General features: G+C 38.8%; 1 protein-coding gene across 49 annotated transcripts in view; it reads left to right on the top strand.

Annotated features, from left to right (window-relative positions):
* The window catches only part of Rims1 (regulating synaptic membrane exocytosis 1), a 499,647-nt gene that overhangs the window by 381,741 nt on the left and 101,774 nt on the right, over positions 1-16,132 (top strand). For 22 of the 49 annotated variants that reach the window (NM_001398595.1, XM_063267779.1, XM_017596679.3 and 19 more), the window contains 2 exon segments: positions 5,016-5,198; positions 6,286-6,398. In NM_001398595.1, the coding sequence (NP_001385524.1) occupies positions 5,016-5,198; positions 6,286-6,398 (296 nt within the window). 49 annotated transcript variants of the gene reach the window in all.

Genomic DNA, 16,132 nt, shown 5'->3' with positions numbered 1-16,132 from the left:
AATATTTGAAAAATATTGTATATTTTTTAAAAGTCTTATTTTTCTACAAAGGTGTAATTTAAAAATTCTTGAATTTTATAGATATGCTTATTTACTGTGTTTATGTAAAAAAACAATTTTGATTTGCAATTCTCTTTCAAAGTTGTCGAGTATCTCTAGGTACAGCACATCGACACTTGACATGTCTACAGAAACACCTAGAGAGACACAGTAATATACAAATATAAAAAATGTGTTTATTCGTCTGAGAATCCTTAACAGCATGAATGGAAAAACAGACAGATTAGTGTTTGAATATCCCGTGTGTTGAAGATAGCGTGAAAGCAGACATAAGGAATGTTGGAATTTGAAAATAATCAGTAACCCAGCCTTACTGAAGAAAATCAATAGATAAAACTAGGTTGCATAGAAAAATGGGGAAATATGAGAAAATATCTAAAATGTGAAAAGTACTTTTAGTTTGAGTGCCTATCTTTGAATGGAGAATGTAAATCAGGATGCAAAGCAAAGGAAGCATAATTGAACTGAGAATTTTTTTTTTTGAGAGGTTAAGACTGACCTGGCTATGCCGTGTTAATATGCTAAAGACACTCAGTCTGTTCACGATATGCTTGTAGTCCTTAAACCGAGGCACTGGAAATGGATTTTGAGTTTCAGAATTATAGCTTCCTTTGAAATTTGGCAAATGCATGAAAATATCCAAGAATAGATGGGGAAAAAGAAAAAAAGAAAAACACGTCCGGCTGTGCTACTTCAGAAGGCTTGAGCAAGACAGAACCTGTATTCATTCAGGACATAAACATGTGCCACTTGGAGTTCTAGCCTAAGTGATAAGGTATTGACCAGCACTTCCAAAAGTCCAAATCTAACACTAGGAGGAGAGATGTCAAAGGGTTGCTTAAACTGGAGAGAGGGAAACGCAGCCGAGGAATCTAATGACCCATAGAGATGAGTGATCCTTTAGAGAGCATACCTTACAAAGAGTAGGCATCTAGGGAGACTCCAAAGTGTGAGGAGAGGAAGCAAAGTAAACTAGTCATTGGACTGGGAGGACAGAAGCTCAGAATCCTACCAGACAGCGACCAGCAGTGAAGGCATGCTGGTCACGTGGATGCGTTTACAGCCTTTATCCTTGGCTCAGCTGAACACTGTAGCTTATTACATATGTGCTTTGGTTGTTGATAGTTAAGATACCTTGTTGATTTTATTGGAATCTAAGCTGTATGACTAATTTTCAAGCAGACCGTTGATTGCTGGTTACAAGACAGTTGACTTCTTATATCCGAGGCCACATTAACTGTAGTTTCTGCAGGAGCTCCGAGTTTGACATGATGACAACCCTGTCGCTGAGATGAATTAGCCCAAGACTTTGAACATTGGTTCCTTATCTCCATATTTCCCCACTTTCTTCCTTCTTTACTCCCTCACCTTCCCTTCTTTTCTCCTTCCTTCCTTCCTTCCTTCCTTCCTTCCTTCCTTCCTTCCTTCCTTCCTTCTGCTTGGAATGAAACCTAAGGTCATTCAATTGTTAGGCAAATACTCTATCACTTGGCTATACCCCAAATTGACAATTGACCCTTGACTCATCAAGGCCACAACCTAACAAGAAAATGTTTCGAAATGTAAAATGACCTGTTAGAGGTTCTCTCTCTACCTCTCTCTGTCTTTCTGTCTCTCTCTGTTTCTGTGTATATGTGTCTCCTGCTCTCTCTCTCTCTCTCTCTCTCTCTCTCTCTCTCTCTCTCTCTCATATTTTAATGTAATAGATTGGACTGCTTTTTATGTAATATATTCTAATTAAGGTCCCTTCACCAGCTCCTCCTAGTTTCTTCCCTAGTTTCTCCCCATGGCCTCCCCATCTGAATCCATAACTTTTTTGTCTTTCATTAGAAAACAAACAAGTCTCTAAGGAATGATAGTAAAATAAGATAAGATAAATAAAAAAAACAAGTCACAATATGACAAAACAAGCAAGCAGGTGTTGCAACTGTGGGAAGGAGATTCGCAGGCCTGTAATAGGTAGCACTGAATAAACCGTTGGAAACTTAAATGCTATGTACAGTCTTACTTCTTTACCAAATCATTGAAAACAAATCCTCCAAACCATAGTTTTAAGCTCCAGTTGTGACTGTTTGCAAAAACGGAAATGTCTGGCTAGAGACCTAAGGTTTTGAGGTGAGCCGTGTTGATGTCCAACACTGTAGAGTAAGGTGTACAGAGTTAGGATGTGATTAAACCCAGGGGTAGCTATTTAGATGCACACTTGCTGACGGCAAGCTACTGTGTACATATATGTGTATACTCATGAATGAGGACACAGAGCAGACACAGCAAATGTGATTTTATAGACATTTTTATTGCCAACTCACATCATAATCCCTTTAAATCATACTAAATCACTCAATTTTTAAGGTGTACAATTTGTTAGAAATTCTTTTTTTTTTTCTTTTTTGTCCCATGGTATAAGAACAAGTTCTGTTCCAGTAATTAGGTCATGCGCTCCTCTGTTCTGCCTATGTTCCTCTAGCATGCCAGGTTGAAGTAGACAGCACAAAAAAATGTAAAGAATCAATTTCATACACCTATGTCAACCTTCAGAAAATAAGGGCCTCTCGGTTCTCAGCAAACCTGTGTGGATCCTGTATCGAGCACTCTTCCCTCGTCTTTTTGCAAGTTAATGAATGCTCTTCAAATTTACTTATAGAAATAGAGGTACATATAATTCAAAATGTGCCATGGCACAAAATATCAGTTATGCACACATATGAATCCTTGTAAATGCACTCCCCCCCACACACAGCCTAAATTTTAAATGTCCTTACACTAACATTAAAGACCTTATTATTATTTATGTTATTATTTCTTCACACTTACTTCTATTTTCTGCCATCCATGTTTGGTTTTCTTCCCTACCAGGATCATTCTAAGTTTCTCCCATTCTTTTGACATCTTTCCCTTCTTAGTATAACCCATTTTATAAAAATTATCAAGGCTCAAAAGCCTTGAAACTCTCAACTCTACATTATTGTACCTTGAAACTTCTTGACCACTTCTCCTATCTGTTTGCCTAAACAAACCATACTTAACCACGTCACTTCTCCTCTGCAACACTTTGGCTATCTCTTTCCCAATTCCTTCTCTTGGAGCTCAAGCTTGTGGCCACATATCTCTCTCTTGCTCAACCAAAGTAGCTTTATTTCTCCTCTGGTCTGCACTCCATAGATTGACTTGTACCAAGAACCTTTTATGTTATTGGGGCATGTGGACAGTTACTTTATGTAAAGGAAAAAATAAGTAAAACAGGTCCTGTGCAAACTGTTTGACTTGGAACACCATGGCTCTTCTCCAGGACTGCAGTCTTCCTCCAGCTGACACCCAATTCTCCAAGTCACAAGTTATGGAGCTAGGATACTAAATTATTCATCTAGAATCCACTCATCTCCTTCTAAAAATGGTTGTTATAACCTTTTCCATACAACTGGGTGAAACATAAAGTTCACCAAAATTATCCTTATCCAAGGTCACACTTGTGTTGTTCTTAGGTGCTTAGAAATTTCGTCAAGGAATGAAATAAGGTTGACGTGAAATTGTAGTATCCAAGAGACACTCTATTACTGATGTGACAACTGTACAATTTAATTTTAAGCCACGGTCAAAAACATATATTTTGAACAATATGATTCTTTTAATAATGACTTATAAAGAGGAATAGATAAACCTTGTTTGGTGTTGGAAATAATATGGTCATATAAGTTCACTTCTCAGCCAGTTTTAGATGGTTAGTGCAAAAGTCAATTCAGCACAGATAAACTATGAGAATAAGTAGAACATCACCAGTTTCCTTATCCTTGGAAGTGGCAGTGACAGGTGAGGGTTCAGGACATGAATCAGTATCTAATAAAGCCTTAATCCACAGCACAAGGGGATACAGCGTACCTTTGTCACAGATGTAAGCTGCACTCCCTTGTTCTCTGAAAACCGGTATTTCCTTTTTCACTCTTCCGAAATGGAAGACATAGCTCAAAGAAAGCAAGCGTCAGTCTTGTTGCAAGAAATATTTCATTTAAAAGAATATGAAACTAAATAAAAATGGAATAAAATTTTCAATAGATACATTTTTGGGTAACCAGTATGTGCTGTTCTCATACTTAAGACAATAAACACATTTTTAATTATTGCTATTTATAAGGATGAGGTGCTGTTATGCTCTTGTCAATACACAGCAGTCACTTCAGTCACACCCGTCAGCAAAACAATACTAAACTGCCGCGAGGAGCAAAAGTGTCTATCATATGTCAAAAGCACCTATTACAAATGTGTGTGTCTGCGATCCTATTTTAATCCTTAGAAATTAATTCAGAAAATTTTTTCATCCCGATTTTTGAGTACCATATGAAGACAACTGTCCCTGTATTCACAATTGCATTTCAGAGACTGTCATATGTAAGAAAACCCATTCTACCTACACATTAGCTGCCTAACTGGGTGTATAAGTCAATGAAGTATTGTTTAAGCTTCAGTTTTATTTCTCAGTCTTAGATTAAACTGAAGAGCCACGCTCTCGTGGCGTTCTGCTTACCCTAGGCTCGCCGCTTGCACCATCAAACTATGAACATTATTAAAGTGTACACACATTTCCAGTTCACATTCTTAAGGAGTACGATGGTGTTAATCATTGTCACAACACACACACACACATATTCAATCACCAGATCTTTACCGTGTTCTTGCCTTCTGCTCTACATGATTGATACACTGGACATACAGTTAAGAGGGTTTCTCTTTGACTCTGGAAGGTTCATGAGAAGTCGATTATATGAAGACAGCCTAGTTTGGTCGTTTATAATGTTACGTACCTGTGGATTGTCAACAGTGACATTCCCATCTCAATAACTGTGTGGGGCAAGCGTCCCTCTTGTACTTTAAGAGTATCCAGGTTTTCCTTGGACAGATGTGTTGGTGTTAAGTTAACGAAACCTGCTGACTGAAGATCTTTTCTGGCACTGATGTTTTAGGGTTCTCCCACCATGCCTTTCTAGAAGGGGATACGCAACCCCAAGAGCAACCGATCAACCGGTCGTTAGGGGAAAGCATCCCACTCGTTCACGGTCGAGCGAGCACTCTAGTGTCAGAACCCTGTGTTCTATGCACCACCTTGCCCCCGGAGGGTCGGCGCCACCTTCTCCACTTCTGACAAGGTTGCTATTCAGTGTCCAGCCCAGCATTCGTGTTCTGCTGCCGGGTGTTGGTGTGGTGTTGTTCCTCCCTGCGCACTCGAAGCATCCACTCATTACGACACCATAGTTTTTTAAATCTTTGCTTTGTGGCACTTGACCTGCTCCCATATTCTCTACCACCCGCATCTACTCACTGTGCTGGCCATATATTCTCTAGTTCCTGCCGATTAGCTCCCATCAAAAGCCGAACCTGGCTGTGTGCTGTCCTTTCATCCGTGTGTGGCATATCATACCTACTTTATCACATGAAATGTTCTATGATGAGATGGCTCAGAACCGAACTATGCATTTGTTTATTAAAACGGAAGAGGGTTTCTCAAAGGAGCCTTATCGTGTGCATTCATAATATCATGGAGTGTCTAACATTCCTTTACTTACAAAGTCTCTGAACGCCAGCCGATGGGGGTCAGCTTAATCTGGGTGAGAATGAGGTATTCCTGCATGCTTCTCCACAGTCTCATCTCCGATATTAATCCTCCCATTGGAATATCCTGGAGCATGTGTCCCGGGTTGTTCAATATCTGTTTTGGGGTTTGCTCTCTGCGTTAATTTAAAAAAAATTGAGTGCACAACTGATCAGTAACTGGTGTCAGGCTGTGCATCTAGAGCTCATTATTCCAAATGCCTCTCAAGTAGGTTCCACTGTAGTCTGAGCCCAGTGCGAGCCGATCGGCAACTTACCTTCCGAACTACTTTTCTTTAATATCCGGAGGTGTGGTCAGTTCTGTCATGACGCTGCCAAACGTAAACACCTTAAAGAAACGACAGCCTCATAGAAGGTTAGGAGAAAGCAAGTCCCATTCTGCTTAATTCAAGAATTCACCATGCAGAATGTGTAGGGCAGATCCTGACCTGCCCTGCCCCCTTCAACCTCCTATTATAGTGTTGCCTTTGTGTGTGTGTCATTTAAAGTATCTGATCTCACTTATAAGAACCCATTTAGTTGTTTTATGGCTATTTTAGTAGTGACTGGAAAAGGCATTTTTTTCTTTTTCTTTTTTCATCAACCGTATTGGAATTTCACCCTCTCCTTGCTGTTTGCCTACAGAACGCACCGACAAGGAAGCCCAACCCAGTCTCCTCCAGCAGACACATCCTTCGGCAGTCGCCGTGGAAGACAGCTCCCACAGGTGCCAGTTCGAAGCGGCAGTATAGAACAAGGTATCCAAAAAAGAGAGCTATTTGTCCAAACACCAGGAGTCGAGAACCTTCTCCTCTTAACACCCCATTTAATTAAATTGTGCTGTTGAGATCATATGCAACTCTCTGAATCTTAGGAATTTGGTTTTTTGTACTTTTACCCCCCCGCCCCGCCCCAGCACCTAGTTCTACTGGTCCATACCATGTAACAATTAGCAGCCTTTGTTACGTGATGTTGACTGAGTTTAGATGATGGTTTAACTGATGTGGATAGAGTCCCTAACAGTTTTGCAAAAGCACAAAACTAGGTGACACATATTTTCAAAACCTCAGTGCTATCTGTTAAGAAATTATGATTGAAAATATTTAAAATTAAATATGATCATTAGGTCGTACATTAGTGTTTTCTATTTTAGCTCCATTGCCAATATCTAGAGTTTTAACCAGTTTGATGATGGATATTGCTCAAAATATGTATTTGTTATTTTCTCATAAGCCACATTGCCTGGATTTCTTAGATTAAGCAGACATGGGTTGTTTTGTTTTCTTAATAGAGTGTGTGTGTGTGTGTGTGTGTGTGTGTGTGTGTGTGTGTGTGTGTGTGTGTTTGGTGGAGGGATGGCGTGCTTTAATAGAAACCAGGATTAAAGTACATGAGTTAAACATTTGAAATGCTGGACTAAAACTCTATTTTTTCCTGACCCGTTTCCTAGCAAGCAAATGATATTAGTATTTTCTATCACCTTTATTATGAAGAAAGACTAAAAGAAATTTTGGATTTTTCTCTAGCTCAGGGCTGTGGCTCAAGAACAATGAATACAGTAAAGTGTCCCCTGCAAATGCACATCCCTGGGAAACGCCTGGCTGACTCAATTTTTGAATTCTCTTAACGCTGTCGGTTGTTCACATTCCCTCCCAGATCACATGGCTTTGGTGATGGAAGTGGTCTATTTTACCCCGCGAAGTACTTGATAATAGGAATATTAGTGTGAATAACTGGTGTCAACACTGCCAATGGTACCAAAAGCTACAACAGCCAGATTTGTGTTTTTTTTTTTTAAATCATGTTTCTTGTTGGTATACCATGTTCAGAGATGAGACGAATGTATACATTTAGTCAACTAGGAAAACGCAGTCTCGGTGAAACTCCCTCCTAAACCAGTAATCGATTGTAAAACCCACATCTCCAATAGGGGTTCTTTCTTTTGGAATGCTTTGAGACGATTAAGCAAGCCTAACATGATCTGAACTACACCAGCAGTACAGCTGTCGAGACATTAATTTTTCAACCGTGAGGTGATGGCGTGTTACCTCCTCCATGAACTCTTGTTGCACAACTGAACGAACCATAAATTGAGATGCTTCTCTAAACCCAGGGTTATCAGTCACACTGGAAACCCCGGCAAAGTCACGTGGTCCGAAAATTCTTTGCATTTCCTTCAGTTTCAAGTAAAATGCTTCATGGTGTGTGGGGGTGCACAGCGGGATTATAGCAATGTTTTAGAGCATTTATTTCTCAAGTTTATGTCTCCTCGTTCACATCTGCTGTTTTACGATATTCCTATCCGCAGTTGTCTTTCAGGGAGAACGTCAGTGTGTACGGATTGGATTGAGGCGGGAAGAAGGGACTGAGTGGGAATGAGACTGTTGGAATTATTTTGCTATTTCTTATGAGAACTAATTCAGTTAAGCACGGTTGGCTGCTGACGGTTCCTGAAACGTTCTGATACAGACAGAGGTTCTAGAGCAGAACGGTCATTATGTCCTGTTCAATCTGAGCACTCTGAAGTATGACTTTATGATACTGACACATGCTCTGGGGCTTGTGGTAAATGACGTTAGTGTTTTCGGTCATCTTCTGGGTGTGTTTCATGCTGAACCATTCACGCAACACACTGATCTTCAATTGCTTTGGAAATCTGATTCATGAACTAGCCTATGCCTTATGCCTTAGCAGTTTACTCATGATGAATTTCACTGTCCCTGACATAGGTGTGTCAGTCCTTGCCCTGTCTGTGGGGTTGTTGGACTGTAGTACTGCCTTGTTTGGGAATTAACACCAACTCTGGTTTATTTGTGATTGCTTAAGATCCTATTCACGACTTCTGGTTTTTCTTATTTAATCTTGTGTGAAGGCCTGGCTTACTGCTCTTAAAAGTAATCCAGTTGATCAACAACTAATTGGTAAGAACAAATGCTCCGAGTGATTTAGTTTCCTAGAAAGCGATGTACTCTCTTGATACAATCATTAATTTTATTAAAACTTTTTTTGTACATGATTATCTATGCTATTTTCCTAGGTTGAATAAAAAAATAATTTGATTTTCTGGGTAGATTCTCCTAATTTTCATCAAGCACTGTACCACCTGTACTATAAACAGATTTTTCTAATTTTGAAGGCTATAATTTTAAAGGGTACATTTATTTACTATTTTAAAAATATTTGAAGCCCCCTTTCAGAAGATGGAGTATTAGACCCAATTACTACTTTGAAGTCTAGTTATGTAAAAGTAGATGGCAGGAAAAGCAGGTAATTGCAGTATTTATTTTGAGATAGAGTACTTTAATATATAATCTATCCCTTAGGGTTCTCTTGGCAGTATGTAAAAATTGAAAGCAGAGAGTTTCTTGAAATTTCTTCGATTGCATCTCAGTATTGAATATGATATGGAGTCATTTTACATAAAATAATGACACTCAGGATTGATTGTATAAACATGTGTGGTTTTTCTGAATCATGTCTGGTCACTTTTGCATTTCCTGGATGCCTCTTAATGAAGCACACAAAGACCATTCACAAACCAACGCTTAAGGGCGAGCCATTGGTTGCATCTGTTGACATTGCCTGTACTACTTAAAGCCTGAAACAGCACCAGCAGCTCCTTTAGATGTGGCCAGTTATTTTGCAAGAAAATGTATAACAGCAAGGAGGTAGAGCTAATGTTTTGTGGAACATCTAGGATGTGTAATATTTAAAAAGTGAATAATTTCATCTTGAGGTATTTGCTATATAGTTCATTTGAAGACAAAGACTACCAACATTGACATATATACATATATATATGCATATATATATATATATATATATATATATATATATTGTTCACAGAAAATGCTACAGAAGTATTCCCTTGCTAAAACTTACATACCTTCTACTCAACAGAAAAGTAGGCTCAATCACATGCAACTTCAAATCATAAGAAGGGGCAGTGTTACAGTTCAAGTTTCTATGCAGCTTAAGTATGCTTTCAATACATTTGCAGTGGGAGGCAGTGGTGGGTTTAAATTAAAACGCTTTAATAAAATTGTTGCCAAACTGTGTAGTTCTTACAAGGCAAGAGGAAATAGTGTGGCATCGCCTTGGGAATATCAAACAGGTTCTATCCTGATATCCTTGTTTTGTTTAAATCTTTGAACTGCCGTTTTCATTTTTGGGTTGATTTCACCACCTGTGAAGCTTTCTCATGGTTTACCTCGCCACCTTATGTGTTGTGCATCTTTATTATCCATGCCGTTTTGTTAACTCACATTTCCATGTCTAACTATGAATTTGCTGATTTCTTTTCTTTTGTTTCCATCATTATGTGCATTTAATTCATTGAAGAACAAGAAAAATGTTACTCTTCCACTAAAGGTAAATATCAATGTAACTTCTACCCATTCATACTGTTACTTTTATCATGTGTAAGAGTTATGATACTGTCAGATTAATGACCAAAGTTATTTAACAAGTAGTTATTTCTCTGATATTTCACAGGCCGTTATTTCTCTGAGGTGATTTTGCCACTTATTAATTCTTTCATAGTAAACAGATTCATGTTATACAACTCATATCAAGGAGGGAGACATCTTAAGACTAAAATTAACAGTGACACACTCATTACTTATCCCTGGGTCGCCTTCGTGTAATTCCATATCCCCGGGTTGCATGTATGGTACATAAATGAAAGTCCCTACATCTTATTGTCTAGATAGAACGGGCTTCGTAGGATTTCTCACCCTCACTGCAGTCAGGCGTGCTTGGAGCAGCTAACTCAATCATGTAGAGCTCCAGGCTTCAGTATTGTTGGAGTATTAATCCTATTCATCTGAGAGATACAGGATACACATAATTCAGTATTCAGCCAACTCAGCCCTTGAGACAATTTCTCTTCTCCCCTTTGACTTTTGAGTGACAGCCTATGTTTGATCTTTGCCCTTAATTTTCAAGTGAGTCTCTGGCTTCCACTCTGGACTTTTGTACTGCCCACATCACTTCTTACTCTGAATTATTTTAGGCCCGATTATTAGTTTTTTAAAATATAAATTTATAAATCGCTCTAATAGTGTTTTAATCACACTTTAATTGTGTGATGTTTATAGGTATATTTATTGGGTATTTAAAGGCAGTTTGAACTGATTTGTTTATTTTAGTAATTCTCAAAGCTAATCGTGATCACAGCACCATCTATATTCAGAATATCTACCCTGGGGGTTGGAAAAAATATATCAGTGCTTGAGAACTTGTTCTGCTCTCGAAAAGGTACTGAGTTCAGCTCCCAACATTCACATTAAGCAGAGCACAACCACCTATAGGTCTAGTTTCATCACACAGTTCTCTCATCTGAACTCTGTGTGTCTGCACACAAGTGGTACACACACACACACAAACACACACATGTACACACAGAAACACACACACAAACACACACACAAACACACACACAAACATACACATACACATACACACACAAATACACACACATGTACACACACACAAACACACACAAACACACATACACACACAAACACACATACACACAAACACACATACACACACAAACACACACACACACACACAAAATAAGAGAGCCTTGCCCTTTACTCATTATCAGTAGTAGAGAACTAAAAGGTGTTTTCTTCAGTTTCTTTCACTATACTTTGAGAATCCTGTTTTAAAAAACTCCAATACCAAATGCTATACTCTTGACTCTTAATATACCTGGGATATGTTGTGGATCTCAGGATGGTAGATAATATCCAATAATTCAGTCTTCAATACTACTTGATAAGCAACAGATAATATTGTTTAGTCTAATCTTATAATGAATAGAATTAAACGTCAGGCACATAAAGTACATATTTGAGCATACCATTTGACATATTTACGTCAAACAGTAGCTAAAGCAAAAGGTTCTTCAGTGAAATGAAGAAGCTGTTATCCTGGGTTTCAGTACACTCACAAACATCTTCTATCCTTGTTCTACATATCAGAAGCAACTTTACATTCAATACTACAGAAGTGACTGGTCCTTTCTCTTAGATTCAGAGGAATATGTCTAGATTTGCAAGGCTAACAACATGGTAAAAAGTACTTTGAATTTTATATTGTAAGCATCTCTAATATATTTTCCCAAAGATTCAGAGCAACAGCTTATTAGAAGAGCAGGTGATCAGAGGTTTTCTGTTATTATCAACTAAAAGCCACAGGTAGCTACTGCAAAGTCTCACTGTGACACAACAGAATGTTTGCTTTTTTAACAAAGAATGACTACCCTAATACCTTGCTACAGACCACATCGTATGTTAATGTTCTCATGGTTCAGTATGCCCTGACTGACAGGCGGTAGACCCAGCTGAGCCGCTGAGCTAGGGTGTAGATAAGCCTCACAGAACACACTGTGTAACTGGAATCAACGAAAGGAACACATGTGACAGTTCATCCAGCAAGACTCAGCAGCTAAGGGTGGTGTCTTCCTCTTATAGGGTCTGAGGCAGCATAGTTTAGCCACTGACAGTGACCCTCAGCCCAGAAGGAATTAAAGCAAGTTCAGATTTTCTTTTCAAAGACACATTTGAGGCTGAAAAGAAGAGAAAATGCTTTATCTATAATCTGTAGTCCCTCTTCTATAATCATTAAGAGAGAATTCATGTGGTTCGAATGCTTGCTCCCCAAGAAAATGAGCGATGGGACTGACCAAACTTTACTGGCTGCAAAGGTCAATAAACTCATCGGTTTGCTTCTGTTTTGATGATATGTAGACGAAATTAGCTTGCAGCTGAAAACCCCAGTTTTTCTGAAATGATGCAACACTTACAGTGCTAAGATTGTAACTGTTCTGGGAAGACAGTTGTCCAATCTACCTATAGAGAACTGTCTTAGTAATGTCCCAGAGCATAATCAACGATGAACAAAATTCATCATTCCCTACATATTGATCACTCGACTAAGAGTGTCACGCATTGCCTCATATTGACACAACGACCCAGAATAGAAGTATTAATATTCTCTACTTTCTAACTGAGGCACCCAAAGCTTCAGGAGATTGAAAACCTGAACCCTCGTTGGTCACCCACTTGATACATGGTGAGCCTAACTCTGAGGACCCTGCTCAAACTCCCTGGAACAGACATTCCAATACCCTGTTTATTGGGTGCTTACCAAGCACCCGGAGTAGCATCTAAATAGCGCTCACATGCATAGAAAGGCAGTCTTAAGGACTTTCTCAGGTGCTGTGAGGTGGTCCCAGATTTTGACCGTAGTGTGTGTTCTGTCCTCTTTGCTCTATAAAGATGCAACAGATTCTTTCATGACACGACATGATGGTCTTGGAGACCACTCAGTCTTCATGCATCCACTTACTAATTCAGCTGTGGACCACTCAGCTGTGCCTGGTTTCTCCTTAAATCACCCATGCAACACCATCACTACCACCACCACCACCACCAACAATGAATCAGACCCTTTAAATCTGAATAGATATCACAACTGGGCTTGAAAATTCAGGTGAAGAGTTATAAATATTCACACAACTTAATTTACCTTTGACTCCTTCTGTGTTGAAAGCTGAGAGATGTTATCATTTTAGGTTTCACAGACTGCTTTTAAAGGCCTATTTTTTTAACCGTTCATTCTGAAAGTAAGCCAATTTTTTCCCTCTCTGGTACATTTCTTGGACAGTTTTAAAGAGCCCATGAATGTAGTTTGGGGGATCGAAATAATGATAAACGAAGATCAAAAGTGAACCAGAAATTAAATGACTTCAAGGTGAGAAAAAATGTTATTGTCATGATAAATTTCTAGAATTTTTTTTCTTTGTATGGTATTTAAGTTCATTATCTCTGCCTCCTGGAAGCAATATTGAGTCATAACGGAAGACATTGTATTATGTTTCCTAAAGGATATGTTGTCCTTAGTTATAAGGGGTATGTAATTCATAGACCTGTATAGTGAAAATCATTTAGAGTTCTAGTAATGATTTCAAAGGAACAAAAGGGGGGGCATTTTGTTACGTTTTGTTTTCTACCTGGTTGATGAAATGTGTGGTAATTATTATAATAGCTGTTTAAGGAATGATGCTAGTCAACTGCATTTTCATGTAAGTTTTATAATGAATATTAAAGCATATTGCCTGTACTTTTCTATGCTAACCGGTGACAGAAACGGTTTGAGGGTTAAGCGATGCAAAGGAAATTTTGTGGCAATATACCATTAACCTTAATTAGGTTGAATTTAGGTAGACGTGAAAATGTAAATTTTCTTAGTTTCTGTTGCATTAACTCTAGTATAGGTCATTAATCATTTATAATACTAGAAGGATTATTGTATACAGTGGTAAAATGGGAAGATCTAGGCTCGAAGCTCTAAGTTAACCAATTTGTAATTTTTAAATTTTATATTTTCCTAATTGTCTTTAAAATAGTACCAAAAGATTATAATTTTATTAAAATTTATTATTTATAGGATAGCATAAGAGGCCAAATCAGTTATTTCCCATTTTTGTAGGCTATGATTTATAATATTTAGAATTTTTAGATACATCGTAGTATGCTTGCTGAGTGTGCATGAAACCCTGGGTTCCATCCCTAACTGTGGCCTCAAGAGAGCAATAGAGAGCTGTGGGAGAGGCAAGGACATCTAGATAGAGAGAGGGAGGGGGGGATATTTTTGCAAGGTTCATATTCCTTAATCTTTTGGGCTGGATCATTCAGGCACAGCCCTTTTACGTCAGCATATATTATAAATATCACGTTGGTTTTGTTTACTGGATCATTGCTGCATCTTTAAAATTAGCTACTGAGAGGGACAAACAGTAAGTTACACGATCTAGAAGTTGTGGTTTTGATCTTCACATTCTGTTTTGTTGAGTGTATTTCCTAGAGAGCACGCTGTAATAGGCATTAGGGCTTTAGATATTTCCTACATAACAATCCTTGAAAGATGTACCTTACCCGATCAAAGACTTTCTTTACCTCTTCCTCCTGAGATTTGTAAAGAGAGTGAAAAGGAAAAATGTCTAACCACGGTGTCCAGTTGTGCCCTGTCTCTTTGATGTCCACTGTCTAGGTGTTTAAGTCCTTCAGATACTGCACACCTGGGAGAGAGTCTGTTCCAATGAGCTGAGTGTATCACTGTTGTTGTTAATGTTGGAACCATGAGTAAGGTGGCCAAACATGAGAGGTCATTTGACCCCTAAAGACTAGGCCCTCTTCACACCAGAGAGCTAAGTGTTCCTGCAGCCCTTTGACAAGGTATCACCTTTCAGTGAAGAATATAATGCTTTTGTGGCAGCCGTTTGACCTTAAGTAGTGCAGAAGAGACCAAAAGATGATCCTTCCATCCAGACCTGGTCTTGTCTGTTGAGCAGAGGCATTTTGGTATGCTGGAGCTCCCAGGATTTCACCTGAGGATGGTGACCTTGCATTCTCCAGGCAGTTTCTTGGAAACGAAGCAAGCTAAAACAAAAAAGGTGAGGTCATGTGGCTGCGGTGAGATGTGAGCAGTTATTTGGCAAATACTTTTCTTCACCTCTGCCAGTGTGCCCTTTCAATTATCTAGACCAAATAGACTCCCTTCTGTAATTTTCGTAAAGCCGGACTGATATATCCACTCCACAGGTGTTAACTTGCTTGTCACTGTTTGTGATCCTCGTGTTGGATAAAGGTTATCGTTTTCTGTCCTCGTTATTATTGAATGCCGTATAATATCTAAGAGGAATTATGTCAAGGCTCAAGAACAATCGAAAACATTTCTATACGTGCAAACTGGAATTCATTTTCTAGCAGGCAGGTGCTCCAGCATTGGGAAACGTGCACGGAGTGCAAACCCTTTACAGATTTATTCTCATGCATAGTGTATTGGCAGTGCTGATGGAGACGTTAAGGGAGGACCTGACAAATCGTTAGCTTGCTCGAGGCTGAAAGTAAGGTTGATCGTCAAGGGAAGACACTATCTCTTAAGTTTAAACAATGTTAAAAAAAATCAGCTCATTTTTCTCATAACACCTACATTTAGGTGAATCGGTGAATTTAAAGTGTTGGAAAGCAAGCAATGGAACCCAAAACTGAATCATTGTAGTCCCTGTTTTCACAAGTCTGAGGTGGGGGGAAGACAGCAAGAGAGGTTCTCTCAGGACTCCCTCCTCTTTATAAGTAGGAACTGTGACTAAAATGGAGGCATTTCAGAGAGAGCTGGACTGCTACAGAACCACGAGCCTCAGCTTTAGATCAGCCAATCCTCATTCTTATCTTTTTTACCAGATTGCTTCTAAACAAAGAAGAATGTCTGTCCACACTGACAACATTGCACTCTCAGTCATCAAATGTCAGCCCACTTTCCTGGGCAGAACATTTTACGATCCAGTTACTTTTAAAATGCCGTTACGTTCAACCTTTTTTTTTTTTTTTTTTTTTTTGGCCCTACTTCAGTTCAGTCAGCCAGATCTTTTTAATGTGTAATACTTCCTACTCTCTAGAGTGTGTTGCCGTGTGTCCCT

This window comes from Rattus norvegicus, chromosome 9 (assembly GCF_036323735.1).
Source record: "Rattus norvegicus strain BN/NHsdMcwi chromosome 9, GRCr8, whole genome shotgun sequence".
Classification (NCBI taxonomy): domain Eukaryota; kingdom Metazoa; phylum Chordata; class Mammalia; order Rodentia; family Muridae; genus Rattus; species Rattus norvegicus.
The sequence above is the reverse complement of the archived record's forward strand: the minus strand, read 5'-3'. Positions and strand labels throughout refer to the sequence as shown.